This window comes from Bidens hawaiensis, unplaced genomic scaffold (assembly GCF_021521415.1).
Source record: "Bidens hawaiensis isolate Kalapana, Puna unplaced genomic scaffold, B.hawaiensis_p1.1 tig00036417_1, whole genome shotgun sequence".
Taxonomy (NCBI): Eukaryota; Viridiplantae; Streptophyta; class Magnoliopsida; order Asterales; family Asteraceae; genus Bidens; species Bidens hawaiensis.
In genome coordinates this window covers 1-18767 of record NW_027496365.1, presented here as the reverse complement: position 1 = coordinate 18767, position 18767 = coordinate 1, and the positions used below count along the sequence as shown (strand labels likewise).

Genomic DNA, 18767 nt, shown 5'->3' with positions numbered 1-18767 from the left:
GTCGGTCGGTAAAACCTGGACATGGGCAAAACCCGAGTCTTGTCACTCTCGACGTGGAGGCGGCAAGTATATACTTTATCGGTCATTTTCGTTATATTCGTTACGGTAACTAAACTAAAACATATAAAAAAAACAAATAGCGTGGTCCAATGACAAAGCGCCATGTGACCCAATCAGATGTACTGCGACACCAACTTTGTGTTTTATTATATATAGATAATACAAACAAGTTTTTCTAAAGCATGTTCCTTGAAAAGGTTCTTTTATTGAACTTTAATACTTAATTTATAGTTTACGTACCTAAAAATTCCTAGCAATTTTATTGTTGCAAAATGTAATATAACTTTAATATGTTTGTAACATTATTTGCAATCAACAACTAACTATAATAACTTAGAAAATTAGATTTCTTGGCTTCATGTGATCAAACTTTTCAACTTTCAATAATATAAAGTTCATGCACATAATTCTTAGAAACCAAGTTAACACATGTAGAATCAAAGCTTAAATTAGCATAGGAAGCAATATTTTGGAGATGAAACTCCAAGTGATCTCATCTCCTTTGCTCGCTCTTTTATCTTTTGTTCTTCTTTCCTTTTATTCTTTTCAGCCTCTGACCTTGCTCCTCCTGCTACATGTTCAATTCTCGCTAGCTTGTTCTGGTAATGTTGCCAACTGATCGATCTTCTTTGATCCAATTCTTTCTGTTACAAATCACCAAAAGATATATACACACCAAATTGTTGACTTTTACCGTGTATAAAATGGGAAATGACCAAAATGTTCATTTTAGTATTGTACCAGTCTAATTAAACAAAATATTCATTTGACAAACTATTCTCAAAATGTCCACCCGGAATTCAGTCAACCTATCTACTTAATAATAATCATCGCTCGACGAGATTTTAAACCAACAAGATTCTGTCACACGTTAAAAAAGTCTTCGTGGATGCCAAAAATAAAAATCTTGGCGGAAGTAAAAAAAATCATGACGAAAGGGAAAAAAATCTCGTCTGAAGATGAGTTAAATCCCATCGGAAGATAGGAAAAATCTTGTCGGAAGATAAATAAAATCTCATCATAACACCTAAAAAATCCTGTTGGGACGCAAAAAAAATTCCATTGGTTCTAGCGTTCTACAATTATATTTAAAAAAATTGGGGCATCTCGACGGGATATTAACATGTGGTGTGACCGCAGGGTAATGATTTTCATGTAGATTTAGATGGATTCACCAGATTTGTGGTAGACATTTGGGAAAACCCCGTTCATATGGACAAAATGTTTATTTTGACCACTGAGATAACTTTCTCGTCATTTCTCAAACAATATCAGATATAATAAAAGAAAGTAAAAAGAGGTAAGAACTAATATAGGGTCAAACCTTTTTTTGTTCCACTCCTCGTTTAGCCCTTATTTTCTTCTCATTCTCCCATTCAAGAATTGTTAGGTTATTCTTATCGTATCTGGAAATTAATTAATTATGTCACTTTTAATATAACATTGATGAAAGATAAATATTCATGTAACATTGCTTAAAATAATGAAACTTTTTTAATTAATTACCGTCTTTGAATCTTTAGTAACTCAGCTTTCTCCCAAGCATCAAGTTTGGGATTTCCACTTCCATGTATGCTTAAGTTTCTATTAGCATATGGCAAATCTCTACGCTTACTCGGTCTTGCGAACGACGGAGCTTTATCGCCCTGACTCATTCTGGTCCTCATGGAAGCAACTAATAGAACAAAAGAGGATCTTGGATTAATACAGATTATACTTTGGAGTCTTGAGAAAATATATATTATATTTTTGAATAAATAATAATATCCATGATTTACCGTTAACGTTATGCGATTAACATCATTAACTTTTAACATGAAATGAGATAAATCAGACCTTAAATGCAAATTAAAAATAGACATTTTGTAAAAAAAACACTTCATTTTAATTTTTTATATATTTTTCATATAGATTAAGAATATATTTATTCTTGCAAATACAAACTAAAAGAAGCAAGAAACCAAATGCATATATACTCTCTAATTATCTATGAATTGTGATAACTATCATTACCTTCTTCCCTAGCTTTTTCCTTTTTCTGATGTTGAGCGTTCATTTTTTCCTCGAATGAATGAACAGCGAATGCGGCTGCAGCTATGGCAGTAACATGTTCGTTGTTGATGAAATCATTATCGTGTGATTTCTTATCTGAGCGCATGCAAACAATTAAAAATCAACTTCATGTTGAATTGAACTTAATTTAATTTCAACCTCAAATTCTAGTCTTCTTGCTACTTTAATCGCGACACGAATCAAGAAATCCATATATTTAGATCTAAAATCATAAAAAAAATAAACCTACCTCTGAAGAACTCCTTGTTGCCCCGTGTTCCAGACTCCGGGAATGAACCCCTAAACGAAGAAATTAGTTTTTTAACTATAAAAAACGTACAAAATGAAGATCATTACCTTCTTTGTTTGATCATATGACTCTCCATTCTTATGAGTAGAAAAAGATCTTAATAATATTGGGCACGAAAACGGACAATTATGAGCTAAGACACGACAATATTATTATGGAGGAAGAGGGGGGTTTTGTATGATGAAGAAAGCCTAAAATGGAAGTCATTGTAGGTGTGTTTTGAATTAGAATGTAAGAACGTGTCACGTGCATGGATATATAGCAAATAAAGCAAATCAAGCTTTTGTTTGATAAGATTAATATTGAGATCGTGAAATGGTGTATGTAATGTAGGGAGGCAAAGTATCTTATAATAATATAATGTCTGGCCGGAGTACAAAGCCATCGATCTAACTTTTTTTCTAAAGTTTTCCTAGCTTTTACACAATGCTATTTGAGTTTCTTTGAATCTTAAAAGAGTTTTTTTATTTTCTTTTCTTTCAAGGAAATTGGTAATAGGAATTAGGAAATCATTTTTATAACAACCAACAAAAATTAAATTATTAACATCGGGCTAGCAAAATACTAGACAGTAATCTACGTACCCTCACATTTTTCGTTCATGGGCGTTCCTTCGCATGGACAAATCTCGTATATCTTTGCATTTGTCACCACCTAAGAACCGCGAGGGCAACATGCACTTATTGAAGAGACCATTCAACAAGTTATTGTTTTAATTTAGACAGAATTACAAATTTTGTCCTTTAAAATAAGACGAATTACGGTTCGTGTCATTTTCTAAGTTTTCTTGCAGGCGGTGTACTTTAAACTTTTTTTTTTGCACGTTATGTCCTTTACGCTAACTGGGTTAGAAAAACTCAGTTAAATGCCCTCACGTGAGGCGCATGTGAGGGCATTTTTGTCTTTTCACCTGTACCTGCAACTTCTTCTTCCTCTTTCCCTATGTTTCTTTAATCTCCCTTTCCATCCACCACCAACAGCCATGAACACCACCACCACCACCACCAAAAAACCACAACCATCCGATCTCCAACCGCCATCTCCGCAAACACCTCCGTATGGTTCCATCATCATCTTCATCTTCCCGTTGAAAACCCTAATTCATCTTCCCGGAGAACCCACAAACCCAGATTCAATAGTTAATCTATTAACAATTATTATTATTATTTATAATAATAATAATAATAATAAAATCAAAACATCTCCCTCCTTCTTCTTCTCCTATTATCCCTGCGCCACTGTACCCACCCATCACCTAACCTCCATCTATAAATAAATCTATCAACATCCACATTTACGTCATTCTAATTCAGCCATGATCGGACCACAGAGGCCACAGTTTGTCCTCTTTGGATCGTCAATTGTTCAGCTCAGTTTCAGCAATGACGGTTGGGGCGCCATGCTCGCTGACATCTACGCTCGTAAGGTATTGACGTCAACCGTTCCTTTTATTTATAAACTTCGTTCGAACAAAATGTTGATTTTGGTTTCCTAATTCAACCCAACCCTAACTCAACCCAAGGTATCACCAGAGTGGTTGGTGGCGGCGGTGAAGATGGATCTGGGTTTGTGGGTTCTCCGGCGAGTTGGATCTGGAAGATGGATCTGGGTTTGTGTCTTCTCCGGCGAGTTTGACCGGAATCTGGGTTTATGGGTTCTCCGGCGAGTTGGATCTGGGTTTGTGGGTTCTAAGCAGTTTGGTGTTGCAGGGTGGTCGGGATAAGTGGTGGTCGGATCTAATGGTGGTCACAGAGATGGTGACACTTGTTGGTGGGGATAAGCGGTGGTGATGTTGGGTGTTGCAGACTTGCAGCCTTGCAGGTGGTGGCGGTGGTGATGGTGGCCGGGAGAGTGGTGATGAATCTGAGATGAGATGGAGACGGTGGCTGGTGGCGGAGCTATGGTGGCGGTGGTGATATGAAACCCTAGATTGTTAATCAAAGTGTGTGTTAATAGATACAGATACAGAAACAGAAGAAGAAGAAGTTGCAGGGTAGGCAAAAAGACAAAACTACCCTCACATGCTTCTCACGTGATGGGATTTAACAGAGTTTTTCTAACCCAGTTAGCGTAAAGGACATAACTTGTAGGAAAAAAAAGTTTAAAGTACACCGCCTGCAAGGAAACTTAGAAAAGGACACGAACCGTAATTCGTCTTATTTTAAAGGACAAAATTTGTAATTCTGTCTTTAATTTATTATTTTTTAATGAACAAGTAGTACTATGTTCAGTTTTTGCCTTTTTGAACCCGGTATTTGAGCTAGACATCAAAAACTATTATTTAACAAACATTTTTAAAAGTTCATTTTTTGAATTTGTCTCCAAAATATACACTAATCATGTGTGAGTAAAGTCCGCATTATGTCAAAAGCTCAAGCTTATAGCATTATGTAAATTTTATTAGGAGGGTGTTTTAATGTATGTTTAAACTAGTGGCTGCAACTTAATTGGGTGTACGAAATAGTCTAGTGTGTGTAGGTTAATTTGATTCGTAACTTCTTAGCTATTTATGATGAGATATCCTCTAAATCATAACCAGGCCAGAGCCCAATAAGTTAGGCCCACTGGCCAACATATATGAACATATTATTTCTAAGCCCAAGTCAGGGTTGACATAAGGTTAGGAGTTAGGACCTAAAAGACCTCTATGAATACGAGAGTTTATTTAGAGGTGGGCCCACTCTTGGCTTTAAGGTTGTTCTCAGTGGGGACATTGAAGCCCCTACACATCGACACGTCATCGTCATGTAATAAACGGGGCTTCGAAGCTCTTCTTCATAATGCACTGTTATGTTTCAAAGTCCCTTGGGTGTCCCATTATATGTGTGTGTGTGAGAGAGAGAGAGAACGGCGCCGCCGATCGTTCCAACCCCCCCCCCCTTATGCGCCCCACTGCAGTATTTCGCGTCCTCGACGCCCCAAAGATGCCCCCATATGCGCCCATAGTGTGGAGTCGGGGGGGGGGGGGTTGCCCTTCATAAACCTTATTCTTCTTTTTTGTTTAATAGTATTATATACCCAGTAAAATATTGATCACACCCATAAAAATTTACAATTATTCTCCGTGAACTTTTTAAACCGACTCCTTAAATTTATATAAAACACAAATTAAGCCCATTAGCCCGATATTTATATGTATTATATCTTTTAAACCCATTTTTAGTAATATGAGTCAATTTTCTTATATCCACCGGTTCGTTTAACCTAAACCCAATGTTAATTTAAACTACAATTAAAAAATAAATAAATAAACGAGTGGTAGATCCCTGAATTGCAATAGACAATTCAACGAGTCAATACCGTTGACATGCTGCAATCGATTTACATATTATAATCAAGTTGTACACGTGTCAGACTTATCGTATACCCGGTTGATAAGTTGTAATAAATGAGTTCGAATACATAGCCATATAGGTATGTATGTAAAATTTATAACACAATAAAAGATTAAAAATCTTAATTCTATTTTAGTAAACATAAAGAATATATATGGTAAAGCATATCACATAATAATACCTGCCTTCAATCTTTACCAAATATAATATTCCCTCTCTATGAACACGCCCAGTGTTAAGCGGTGAAGGTTTAATATGACATGAAAACATGTGTTGTCACTTGTCATGTCATGTATATGTAAACACAGCTCATCCGACACACACATAAAACTGAACATGAACAGAGTCAAATGAAACAACAGAGTATTTAACTACTTCACCTCCTAAGACTTCAATCACTTTCCCAGGTTACTTAATTTATGTCTTTGTCTTTATCCATCTATGTTAATTTGTTTAAACTTTTTTAGGATTTATTTTTTAAGTAGTATGTTTCTTTAAGTCAAGTATTGATCCTCTTCATATCTTTGCTTCTACTTATAGGGTTTATACAGTAACCAAATAAATAAACATTATAAACAAGAAACACCTAAATTATTATTATTAATATATTATTCATTTGGATTGGTTGGATACAAAAGTTTGTTTAGGAACACCTAATATTTTTCACCTAACCAACTTTTTTTTTTAATTTGAATTTTGATTATAAGCTAATCATTTTTCACAGGGCTTGATGCAAAACTACTATCGAGCCGGGGTCTCACCGGAAGCAGCCTCTCTAACCCTATGGGGTAGAGGTAAGGCTGCCTACATCTTACCCTCCTCAGACCCTACCATAGCTTTGCTATTGGTGGGATATACTGAGTACGATGATGATGATGATGATTTTTCACAGCGTAGAAGAAGCTTTTAGTTGATCCAAATGGAGTTTTGCACTTCATTAATTATTATCCTAGCATCAGTTGTTTCTATGGTATTGGCACAAAATGTTGAAGATTCATATGTTGTGATTAATGCGAGTATACCGGTAGCTCACACGGATGCGAATTACATTTGCGCCACTATCGATTGGTGGCCGAATAATAAGTGTGATTATCACCAGTGTCCATGGGGATCTTCTTCTGCTTTGAATCTGGTAACCATGTTTGTGTTTATCAGTTTATGTTTATGTCACAAAAAATATTATATGTTTTCTTAACATAAGTTTTTTCTTTTGCATGACATTAGTGTTTATTGCATGATTTAACTGTCACTAAAACATGTGTAGTAAGTGTTAACAATAGTTTTACAATTTAATATTTTCAGGATTTATCGCGGTTCAAGGTTTGTTGTTGTTTCGGGTTAAAATTTTCAAGTAACTCAAGTTTACTAAAAACAAAATGTTTTATATGGATTCAACAGCTTTTAAACGTTTGAGAATACGAGTTGGTGGCTCGTTACAAGACCAAGTATTGTATAATGTTGGTAGTTATTCGGGACCTTGCCGCCCGTTTACAAAAATGAAAGGGGGGTTGTTCGGCTTCTCTAAAGGATGTCTTCGTATGAGTCGATGGGATGAACTAAATCAGTTCTTTAACGAAACAAGGTAAATTTTAAATCGTGACGACTCTGTTCATAAATTAATTCAAGTTGACACTATAGTGTTGATAAAATAAAATGTTACATTTGTAGAGCACTTGTGACATTTGGCCTTAACGCACTCAACGGGCGACACCAAATTAAAAAGGGTGTTTGGGGTGGAGATTGGAATTCAAGTAATGCTCGTGATTTTATAAATTATACGGTTTCGAAAGGGTATCAGATTGATTCATGGGAGTTCGGTATGTTTTGTTAAAGCTTATTAGTTAACTTATTTTTTTATGAGCGTTAACGAGTTAACGGTTGCAGGTAATGAGTTAAGTGGTAAGAGGATTGGTGCAATGGTAGATGCTGATCAGTATGGGAGTGATTTAATTGAACTCAGGGGTATAATCGACAATTCATATAGGCGATTCCGGCCAAAACCGTTACTCGTGGCACCGGGAGGGTTTTTTGATAAACAGTGGTTTGCTACGCTTCTTCAAATTTCGGGATCGGAAATTGTCAATGTAATGACACACCATATGTATAATCTTGGCCCAGGTTTGTTCCGTTCTGGTCAAAGTCAAACTACTGATGTTGGTTTTTTATGTTTGACTTTTGATTGTCAAATGAGTTCATTTTCCACTTCAAGATTCACAAAAATCATTACTTTTTGAAGGAATATTGATAATAACGTTTCGATAGACTATATGCTAGCTTTGAAACAGAAAACTACTAGGTTTGACTCTTAAAAGTCAACTGCACATTCTTTTTTGTTTCGACAGGTGTTGATAAAAATTTGGTAAAAAAGATTTTGGATCCTCATTTTTTGAGTCGGGCATCGGTCACGTTTACTGGTCTTCAACAAACGATTAACACGGATGGTCCGTGGGCATCTGCTTGGATCGGGGAGTCTGGTGGGGCCTATAACAGTGGCGGTCTTCATGTTTCAGACACTTTTGTAGATAGCTTCTGGTAATCATCTATTTACACACTTTCAAGGTCCACTTTGATTTTCATGGTTGACCTCTAAGTCAAACAGTTCAGAATATTTCAAATAATTGTAGGTATTTAGATCAGCTTGGAATGGCAGCCAAGTATCACACGAAAGTATATTGCCGACAAACATTAATAGGTGGAAATTATGGTCTCCTAAACAAAACGACATTCATGCCTAACCCTGATTATTACAGGCAATGATCTTTAAACGCCGACTAGTTTTTCTATTTTTTTGTTTATTATAAAAAACTTGGTTAAAACATGATCATCTTGTTTCATTCAAGCAGTGCACTTCTGTGGGACCGGCTTATGGGAACCGGAGTTCTTGCAGTTGATAGAGTAAACATTGCGCCACATTTGCGCACTTATGCTCATTGTTCAAAAGGGAAAGTAAGTTCATTTTTTGCTCTAAATAATCATAAGTTCATAATAAGTGTTCTTTATATGTTGTATAATTGTTGCAGCCAGGTATAACTTTGCTTTTGATCAACCTAAGCAACCGAACTCATTTCACACTTGATGTTCACAACATCCTGACCGTTAATCTACGTACAACTCAACACTTAAAAAGTACGACAGCAATTGTTCATGGTCTCAAGACAGCGGTTTCGTGGGTTGGAACAAAGTCAACGGATGAAAATTTGTCGCGTGAGGAATACCACTTAACGCCTCGCCATGGAAATATTCAAAGCAAAACAATGGTTTTAAATGGAGTTCCGTTAGAGGTAACCGAAAATGGTGATCACCCAAGTTTCAAACCAACAATGGTGAAAGTGGATTTTCCGGTTACCATTGCTCCTTTATCTATCAAGTTTGTGCAGTTTCCGAACTTTGATGCGCCCGGTTGTAAATGAAATCAGGAGTTCCAAGTGTAAAAAAACTGAATGTAACCAGGCAGCTAATGGTATTACTGTTAACTTTCTACATTATTAAACAAATGTGGTTTTATTATACATAGATGCATTTTGGCAAGTCTGAATAATACTAATTCGTCATTGTGCCACGAGGCAATATGTTATTGGTACATTTCCATATCAACAAGTACAAACAATGAAAATCAAAACCAAACACACAAATAGATCAAAAGAAGCCTTTTTTTGAAAAATTTAAATGACCATTGTTGATCGTTTCATTCATGAATGGTCAAAACAGTTATAAGTTGTGTTCAGTCTTCTCCCCACGCATCGTGTTTAAGATTCTGCCTGGAAATGATGCGCTGCCTACGCGCCTCTTCTTGTTCCTTGAGTTCTTTCTGGCCAAAACTTGTGGAAGGCAACTTCATTCCCATCCCATGAGCAATTAGCCTTTGCGCTGTTCTTGCTGATGTTTTTGGCCTTTGTCGTGGTGGTTCCAAATCTGTATGCCAACAAACGTTCCATTTCGTTTTAGAAAAATGGTTATGATGGTTAATTCACATTAACTAGATTCACAATCACCAAACCAAAATGAAAACTGCTACCAACTAATCAATTTTTTTGTTTTTTCATTTCTTTTTATTATAAGGTTAGTATTGTATGCAACTAAAAATTATATATATATATATAATATGTAGTTTACGTGGTTACACCTCCCCTCCCTCCTTGCCTTCATCTCTCTCTCTCTCTCTCTATATATATATATATATAGGGGTGGGATCTAGAGAGAACTCCTTTTAAAGAGAGAACTAGAGAACTACTAAAGAATTATTTTTAACTATTTTTAAAAAAATATTTTGTGATTTTTTTTTCTTTCCTCCTAATAAGATCATATTGATACTAAAAAAAAACAAAAAAAAAAAAAAAAAACTTGTCGGTGTAGTACTGTAATTTATATGTGCACTAATGCCTATTTCATATATACAATAGTGTTTTATTGCATATAATACAACACAATTGCATTATCCAATACACACTATTGAATATATGCAGATACGACACTAATAATTGTATGCAAAACACATTATCGCATATATGTAATATAACACTAATGCACATATGCACTATATCGATTTTTTTTAATTTTTGTATATAATATAACACTATTGCAAATAAACAATACAAACAACTATATATATGCTATTCAACACTATTTCAAATATCAAAATGCACACTATTGCACATATGCATTATAAAAAAAGTCGATGTATTGCATATATGCATTACTCGTTAATTTTTTTTATTTTTTTTTATTTTTATATTTTTTTGTGGTGAAGAATAACAACATATAAGAAGGATGAAAGAAAAAAAAATTTAAAAATATTTTTTTTAATTAAATTAAAAATACTTCATTATTAGTTCTCTAGTTCTCTCCATAAAATGGAGTTCTCTCATGATCCTCTCCCTATATATACACACACACACACACACACAAATTTTTAAATCAAATATATTTACTTGGCATGTTACCTTTTTCTGGAATGGAGTTTAGGAGTACATCACTCTCACCAAGCACACGAACTGTAAACGGACACTTGATCGAGTTACATGCCTCAAGAGCTGCAGTTTACCACATGTCAATCATGTTATTTAGAGTTTAAACAAAATAATAACATAATGTGTTGGATATGAAGTTACCAATTGCTGGTGTTCTAAAGACAGCAAGTGCAGTGGTATCATTGATCCAGCGTATGACTACATCACCAACATGTTCTCCAGCCCACTTGTAGTCATACTTGGTTGAAAATCTTCCAAAACTAGAGCATGGTGTGTGCCGTATTTCACTAACAAGAACCGAAAAAAATATATATATCAGATTTTGCTACTTCACAACAGAATTGACAGACAACACTTAGCTCCATTACTGATTATTATGCATCCAATTTTCGATAAAACGATCAAAAGTAAACACTTACCTAGTATTTAGATGTTTAACATTTACAAGCCCATCGAATCTAGTTTCCAAGATGTTTTAACGAGGATAAACTAGATCTTAAAGTCTACAAGCCAGTAATTGATGAGTTAACTGTTCATACTTCATAGGTCCAAATCCCATAAAAGCTTCACAGGAAACAGACCAATTGATGTAGGTAATTGAAAAGGAACTTGATTACAGCTATAGACTCAAAAACTAATCAACAATGAACTCTCATATTTTCATTACTTTCATACAAAGCATACAAGTAAACAAGATTATGTATTTCTACATGAACATACAAGATATATGACAGTTAAGTCAATATAATAAACCTGTGTAACAATGCCACATGCAACAATGTTTTGGTTGTGTGAAGCATGCTGATGAAAGAAAAAAGCTTCTCGAGAACACATAATAGGTACACACAAACACCATACGTATGGGTCTAAAGACTTATCATGTCACTAACTTAACTTTTGATAGTCTGGACAAAACATTAGAAAATTGTTGATTTACCAATAATATAAAAACAGTCACATATTAACAATACCTTCATGTCAACACCTACACACATGTTCAAGATGATTGCTTTCAGTTTTATTATATTTCCAATGTAAATAGCATAATTTCTTTCTTTGATAAAAGTTTTATATGAATACATATTTTTTTTACATTGTCTATTAACATGGATCCAAAAGATCCCTTAAAATTGTCACTACTACAGAGCATTTAAGACAATTGGCTAATGACTAAAACTAAGTGCCTGGCATAGTTGCCTATAGCAGTCAATAGTGTCAACCTACCTATACGCTATGTAGCGATGGCGATGAAACAGCGGGCGCAATTTGATGTTTAGTGATAAGATATTAGAATATTCTTATAAATAAATAGGGGTTTCATTCACAAAGTTGAGTTTTTACGGCGGAATTGGTTGAGTTTGGTGCTGTTTAATCGATTTTAATGACTAAAAATCAGGTTTTCGATATTTCAAAAAAGAAAAAAAAACCTAAGCATTGCTATATCACGCTATTAAGGCGCTAAACATCATATATTGGGAAACGACCTGTACGCTATGAAGCACGCTATGGCGAGCACTATTTTCTCTATTGACAACTATGGTGCCTGATTTAACATAATACAATAAAAGTAGAGCCCTAGGACGGAATTACTCCATTTAGCAGCTAATGAGTTAAGGCAGACAATAAGAAATCTAAATTTTAAAGAAATCAAGAACTGAAGAACCTACAATCTCTTGTTTGTTCATCATGTCCTTGAGAAGTAGGAGACACTTGTTGATTTGCAGAATTAGCCTCGGCAGAGTGTCGATCACTATAGAGGGCATGCTTTTGATACGTGAAGTTGCCCCTTCCACGCCGCCTTACAGGAGCTATAACATTGTTATCTTCTTCTTGTTGTTGTTGTTCAAGTGTGAGTGTGGATACATCTACTAGCAACTCATCAGGAGCACGATCTGCAACTGCTTCCCAGTCTGCTCATATTCCCAAGACATGATTCAACAAGAAGACTAATAGAAAACAAAGTGAATGTGAAATAAAGTTAAGTAAAATCGCAGCAACACACATACCATCTTCAGAATTGTCATTACAAGAAGAAGCTTCATTATTCAAATGGGAATCTTCCTTTGCCTCCATATTAATTTGCTGGAAAAGAAAGAGCCAGCATCAACGTCAGTAATAAGGATTTATTATTATTATTATTGGTTTTGGGTAATAATACGTAGAAATTTTCTATTAACCCCAAACCAAACAATTACAAGTGACAGGCAGGCAGGCAAACCTATTTTCTTTGCATCAAAATATTCAGTTTTTCATATATATGCTAAGCAGTTAATGCGGAAAAATATCGGATATCAGTCAAGGACCGATATTTGAGAGAATCGATTTTCTCAGTGAGATATCGGTGGGATATCGGTAATTTTAGTATCATGTAAAATTCATAAATATAGCAATTTAACACTAATAACTCAGTATACTCTTCTGCCATTGATTAATTAACCTTTTGCAACTTGCAAAACACTAACAATCGTAGCAAGTAGGAATTGGTTAAGACTTAAATCACTACCATTGAACATTAAAAATTGATAATTAAAAACTTAAAACAAGAATATCAGGAATATCAGTGATATATCGGTCCAATATCACCGATATTATCAGTACCGATATTTTGGCCGATATATTGGTTATATCGTCTGCACAGTATATATGCTACTAACAATCATTAAAGTAGGCTCATTGTTATAATAATGAATATGAAAAAGTGTGAAGTCTTATTTAATATGATGATCAACAACTACAAATACATACGCACAGCAACATGTTCTATAAAAAAAAGCATAGGAGTCCTGTGATTCTTGTATATGTAAAACTTATCTAAGAATCCTGTTTTTTGATACATCTAAGAAGACTGACCGACCGTTAACTACATAGAAATCGAATTATTAAAACCCTTGATTTATTTCGCAATTTATCAAGGTGTGTGAGGAAGAAGATAACTACTTACCTACCTCTGCAATGGACTCCTCTTCTCTTCAAAGCTCAATCCTTTTTGCTTTCTTTTCTTTTCGATCCGAATATCTGTTTCTTCTTCGCTTCGATTCGTTTGAATTTTAACGAGTTTTAATATTGCGGCGATGTATGTAACACTAGAATGAAGGCCAAATAAGAATATAGGTAAGACTCTGAAAGGCTACAAATCACTAAGATAAATACTTGCATAAAAGCAAATTGATTCAAAATGATGTGATGTGGTCAACAGCAGTAAGTAAGTAAGTATAAGACTATATCACATGCAATTGAAACCCTAAAAACATAACTTAATTAACCTTATGCAATATATTGAAGAATCATATAATAATAATAATAATAATAATAATAATAATAATAATAATAATAATAATAATAATAATAATTGTAACTAAACAAACACAGACCTGCAATCGTATCGTATCGTATGTATGTTTCTGTTGAGCAATAATAATAATAATAATAATAACAAGGAAATCAACAAATTAAAGAGATAGAAGGAAGGAAGGAATCGTGTACCATGAACCGCAGTGGGAGGAAAGAAAGGAAAGTGGAGGAACAAACAGGGTTTGGGTTTGGGGGATTAAAAGGCAAACAAGTGAGTAAAAATGTTCTCGGTTGTGGCCGAGGATTTCCGTTAAAGTGAGGTTTTTTTAAACAGATTTCGGGTCATCCACGTGAACCGTTCTGTTTCCCAGGGTACAATACTTCATGGATTATCCTAACACTTGAACCATAGTCGAGACGTGAGCCAGGATCGAAAGAGTTGGAATTGAACTGAACCGAATCGAGTTCTGGTCTAGTGTGTGTGGCATTGCGGGAACCATCGGATGTGTGTGCGCGCGCGCGTCGTGACTGATTTGGTTGTTGTGTGTTTGCGTTTTCTCACTTGGCTCTTGATTAGCTCACATGTACATGCTATATATAGCAGGCTCAAGTGATCGACTCTTGTCTATGAGGTGTCGTGCATGCAAGTCTTGTGGGCTTACACATGACATGTCACGACCTAACCATACCACCAGAATTACTAAGGCAGCTCTCGGTGATGTCACGAGCCCGTGCGCACGCGCGTCGGGTGTTTTACACCCTTGCTAATGTCACTGAATGTGTCTAGCGGCTCTAGCCACATAAGAATATAATTTTATGAGTTCTTCCAATAATAAGCAACTCATAAGTTTATCATTTCTACCAAATACCAATGTCGGACAAACCCATTTCCTATTTCACCCATGTTCAAGTTCTCAATTACACACTTTAGAGTATCGATATCGCATTTATCTTTACTTTTTGGACACATTAGTAATTAATTTGTTAGTAACAAATACTAGTATATATTATTATTCGTCCAAAATTTCCAACATAATGTAGCTCAAACATTTCAACTATAATTATTTTTGTTAAACATTGTTAAAAACGACGTCGTTTGCTAAATTTCTTCCTAATCAAGGAAAATCTAACCCTCTATAAATCCCATTCATTGTCCGAAGAAGTAACGAAGCTTCACCGATCGTCTTCACTCATACTCTGGCGATTTTCTAAGTTGTCAATTTTGGTGAGTTTTTCTATGCACGATTTTTTCTTAAATTTTATAAAGCTCAACAATACAACAGATTTTTTAGTGTATGTTTATCTACCATTTTTGCTTCAGAAATTTTACACATTCAAAATTAATAGTTTTTTAAATTCAGATTTATTAATTAGGAGTCGGTAATTTTAAATAACACAGTCGATTATACATAGATTGAAATAACGTCTAATAAAGCAATTGTTGGGGTTAAGTATGATTTTTAGTGCAACTAGGTTTCAAAATTAGGGATATCACAATGCTAGGGTTTATATCAAAATCCAAATTGAGGATTATGAGACTAGTGTTTCAAATTCAATTTAGTTGTCAATTACAAATCATATAAGCTGATACATGTTAAAATTTTTGGGGTAAAAATTGGTATTAAATCTTCCAAAAGAATTATTATAAAAAAATCTAATCATATGATTCTACTTTTAACAATGATAGCAACATTTGTATTTTCTTATAGTTCTTATTGTTGATTTTATGAAGAAAAAAAAGTTATAGCACTAATTATGAATCAAAACTTTATAATTCACTTTTTGTCTTCAAATATAAAAATTTAATTTGTATAAATACTTTTTTCAGAACTGAAAATAAACTTCCTTTTCTAATTACAACAATTTATTGCATTGCATTGCATTGCATTGAAAAAAAAACTATTATTAACTTCTATATTTTATTTGATGTATATAATTATAGGGTTTTATAATTAAAATATCATCCTACATTTTCTTAATGTGGTTGTATGACAACTTTATATTATTTTTACTCCCAACAGAATTTGAAAGTAAGTATATGGTTAGTTGATTTTTTTTCTAACAGTAGTGGATGATAGTTTGTTGATTTAGTTATAAAAATATTAAAATAATCTTTGCAAATAAATAATAGTTTTTTAAAAGTAGAGATTAGCTTTTCAATAAAATATAAATATTTATCTTGATTATATTTATACCAAATTTTAAAAAACATATAATAATGTTTATACCAAACTACTATGAAGCATTACATTGCATATGATTTATCATTTTACTTATCCACACCAACATGATATTATGATTTTTTTATATGATAAAATAATCATTTTTATAAACAAAAAAGATGGCACACATGTTGGACCTGCCTTCAGAAGTGTTAACAACAATCATAACCTTTATGGTGATGTCAAGTGGTGGCATACGAGACTGGGCTCGTGCGACTGTTGTGTAAGTTGATTCTCTTAGGGGGTGTTTGGTACAGAGAATGGAAAATGAGAGAAAATAGAAATGGAAATGGAATTGTAGAGAAAGAGAATTGGTATGGAGAATGAGAATCATTTCTCTTGTTTGGTACACGAGAAAATAAACAGAGAACTCTACCATACCCAACCCCACCTCCACCCAACCTGACACCACTCACCACCGCAGCCCCACCACCACCAGCACCACCACCACAGCCCCACACCACCAGCACCACCACCACAGCCCTTTCTTCAACCACAGCCCACCACCACCGGCTGCCGCCACCAAATCCCCTTCTTCAACCACAGTACACAAGAAATTAAAAAGATTCAAATTTTTGGAACATAAGATATAGAAAAAGGAGGCTCAGATCTGTCATCACTGCCTCTTTGGAGATTTTGTGGTGGTGGTTGTGGTGGCGATGATGATGATGATGATAATCAGAAGCCACCTGCGACCACCGCCGATTTCCACCACCACTGTCACCCACCTGCGACCACAATCACCCGACCATCTGAAAACCCTAACCTACCACGAACCACCACTTGAAACCCTAATCTCCGTTCACCCGTACCACCTGCAACCTACAACCGGTTACCATCTCTGTGTTCACCACTGCGAACGGCGGAGACGGGGTGGTGGTTGCAGACTTGGAGACGAGGTGGCGGTTGCAGACTTGGAGACGAGGTGGTGGCCGGAGACGGGGTGGTGGCCGGAGACGAGGTGGTGGCCGGAGACGAGGTGGTGACATGCTATGAGGAGGCTGCTGAGAAATGGATTTCTCTTTGTTTTAAAGAGAAATGGAATTCTCTAGTTTTAGAGAAATAGAAAGAGAAATAGAAATGAAAAGTGGAAAACAAACAAAAGAAATAATTCTAATTCCATTTCTCCCCAATCAAATCCCTCTACCAAACACCCCCAATATCTTTTTTTAAACGTCATAGCTAGTTTTATAAACTAAATATATATTTTCAAATGTTGTTAATATAAGTATTATATTATGAGTTTTACTACTATGATTTGTTGTATTATGTTCTTGTAATTTTATTTTTTTTAGCTGTTAATTATTGCTTTATTTTCGTTTTGTAATTCAATTAAGTGTTTTTTAATATTATTTTACAATTTGTTCCTAGCACTCTTTTGTCACACTTTAGTTGGTTAACATGTATACATATGTAGGTGCAAACAAATCTATGCTGCTGCTATCCAACCAAAATGTTTGAAACTTGTAAACTGTGAGCATATACTGACACACACCAATCCTGAACAACACCAACACATTAATGGCTTACTTAGTAGATGTGTTCAAGCTGAAAATCCAACAGCAGATTATGTCATGGCTAAGGTAACCATTCCATTTAACACATATATAATATAGTAGTTGCATCATCCTTAACTCTACAACATAGTACTAAAGTCCTAAGATATATACATAGGTTATATTGTTTGGAGGACCTCCATTATGGACAAAGATACAAGTGATTGAGGACACGATTTTCGTAATGGAAAATATAAGTCCCCTACCGTTGTGCAACCAACGTTTGCCCGTGCAATCTTATACTATCGACTCTATAGCAGACGCTCCCTATATTGTGTTTTCCAAGGAAGAAGACGAGCCGAGTGTATGCGAGCAATATAAGCGTCTACATCCCTTGAGACTGATGAAATCACTCATTACTCTCGCGGGTCCATTTGATATCGTCCCTGTGTTCCCTCATCTAAAAGAATTTATTATTTTCTATGTTGAATATCGCGAGTTTGTTAAGCCTGGCGGCATAGGACATCTTATTGAGGATATGTATCGGCAAGAGCTAAGGGTTTGGCAATATGAAGGGCTTAGAAGAGACGAACGCCTATTGGAAGCAACGCTTAACTTGACATGGGCAGGTTTGCTAGTAGCCGACACCCCAAAGTTCAGAGACCGGGTTGTATTGGCTCTTGATGAAATGATTAAAATGCGAGTGTTTTAACATTAGGACATGTTGTTTGATTGAGTTGTAAACCAGAATAAATTTGTATCAATCAAGAGGTACCTTAATTGTTGTGTTGTTTTGAGTTTACCTTACTGCTTACCGACCGGTTTGGTTATCATATATTCGATTAGTTCAAATTCAATTTGGTTCGGTTTGGTTAAAATTCGGAAATACAAAAACATTTTGGTATGGTTAAATTTATGTAATAAACCAGTGAAATTCCTTCATGTGTTATAGCAAGGTTTCAATATTTGTATAAAACATAAATTAATGTTTACAATAGTTACAAATATAATGTTGCGAGTTACAAAGTTACGTA

At 34.9% G+C, this 18767-nt stretch overlaps 3 protein-coding genes across 4 annotated transcripts; 1 reads left to right on the top strand and 2 right to left on the bottom strand.

Moving 5' to 3' along the window:
• Positions 1-462: 462 nt before the first annotated feature.
• LOC143588500 (uncharacterized) lies at positions 463-2218 on the bottom strand. Its single transcript, XM_077069488.1, has 4 exons — positions 2074-2218; positions 1567-1735; positions 1385-1466; positions 463-704 (listed from the first exon to the last, which is right to left on the bottom strand). Exons 1-4 carry the CDS (start codon positions 2216-2218, stop codon positions 510-512), a joined length of 591 nt encoding a protein of 196 aa, XP_076925603.1. The 3' UTR covers positions 463-509.
• Positions 2219-6131: 3913 nt separating this feature from the next.
• On the top strand, positions 6132-9247 carry LOC143588491 (heparanase-like protein 1). The gene is made up of 9 exons (XM_077069478.1): positions 6132-6178; positions 6668-6889; positions 7119-7339; positions 7426-7574; positions 7642-7875; positions 8100-8289; positions 8382-8507; positions 8601-8703; positions 8778-9247. The coding sequence occupies exons 2-9, from the start codon at positions 6677-6679 to the stop codon at positions 9165-9167; spliced, it is 1626 nt and encodes a 541-aa protein (XP_076925593.1). The 5' UTR covers positions 6132-6178; positions 6668-6676; the 3' UTR covers positions 9168-9247.
• A 213-nt stretch (positions 9248-9460) lies between these two features.
• LOC143588490 (uncharacterized) lies at positions 9461-13840 on the bottom strand. Of its 2 annotated transcripts, none has more exons than XM_077069476.1 (6): positions 13666-13840; positions 12731-12806; positions 12392-12634; positions 10866-11011; positions 10698-10787; positions 9461-9669 (listed from the first exon to the last, which is right to left on the bottom strand). In XM_077069476.1, the coding sequence occupies exons 2-4, from the start codon at positions 12795-12797 to the stop codon at positions 10923-10925; spliced, it is 399 nt and encodes a 132-aa protein (XP_076925591.1). In that variant the 5' UTR covers positions 12798-12806; positions 13666-13840; the 3' UTR covers positions 9461-9669; positions 10698-10787; positions 10866-10922. The 2 variants fall into 2 exon arrangements, with proteins under 2 accessions (XP_076925591.1, XP_076925592.1); XM_077069477.1 differs by having other exon boundaries at positions 13670-13817.
• Between the last annotated feature and the right edge of the window lie 4927 nt (positions 13841-18767).

Excerpts from the sequence above, each read along its gene's own strand:
- LOC143588500 (XM_077069488.1), bottom strand. The coding sequence starts at position 2,218 with ATGCGCTCAGATAAGAAATCACACGATAATGATTTCATCAACAACGAA. Across the intron at positions 1,736-2,073 it reads GGAAAAAGCTAGGGAAGAAG|TTGCTTCCATGAGGACCAGA; the intron begins GTAATGATAGTT and ends TTGTTCTATTAG. Across the intron at positions 1,467-1,566 it reads TTACTAAAGATTCAAAGACG|ATACGATAAGAATAACCTAA; the intron begins GTAATTAATTAA and ends ATTAATTTCCAG.
- LOC143588490 (XM_077069476.1), bottom strand. The coding sequence starts at position 12,797 with ATGGAGGCAAAGGAAGATTCCCATTTGAATAATGAAGCTTCTTCTTGT. Across the intron at positions 12,635-12,730 it reads TAATGACAATTCTGAAGATG|ACTGGGAAGCAGTTGCAGAT; the intron begins GTATGTGTGTTG and ends GAATATGAGCAG. Across the intron at positions 11,012-12,391 it reads TGATGAACAAACAAGAGATT|TGAAATACGGCACACACCAT; the intron begins GTAGGTTCTTCA and ends GGTTCTTGTTAG.
- LOC143588491 (XM_077069478.1), top strand. The coding sequence starts at position 6,677 with ATGGAGTTTTGCACTTCATTAATTATTATCCTAGCATCAGTTGTTTCT. Across the intron at positions 7,340-7,425 it reads CAGTTCTTTAACGAAACAAG|AGCACTTGTGACATTTGGCC; the intron begins GTAAATTTTAAA and ends TTACATTTGTAG. Across the intron at positions 8,290-8,381 it reads ACTTTTGTAGATAGCTTCTG|GTATTTAGATCAGCTTGGAA; the intron begins GTAATCATCTAT and ends AAATAATTGTAG.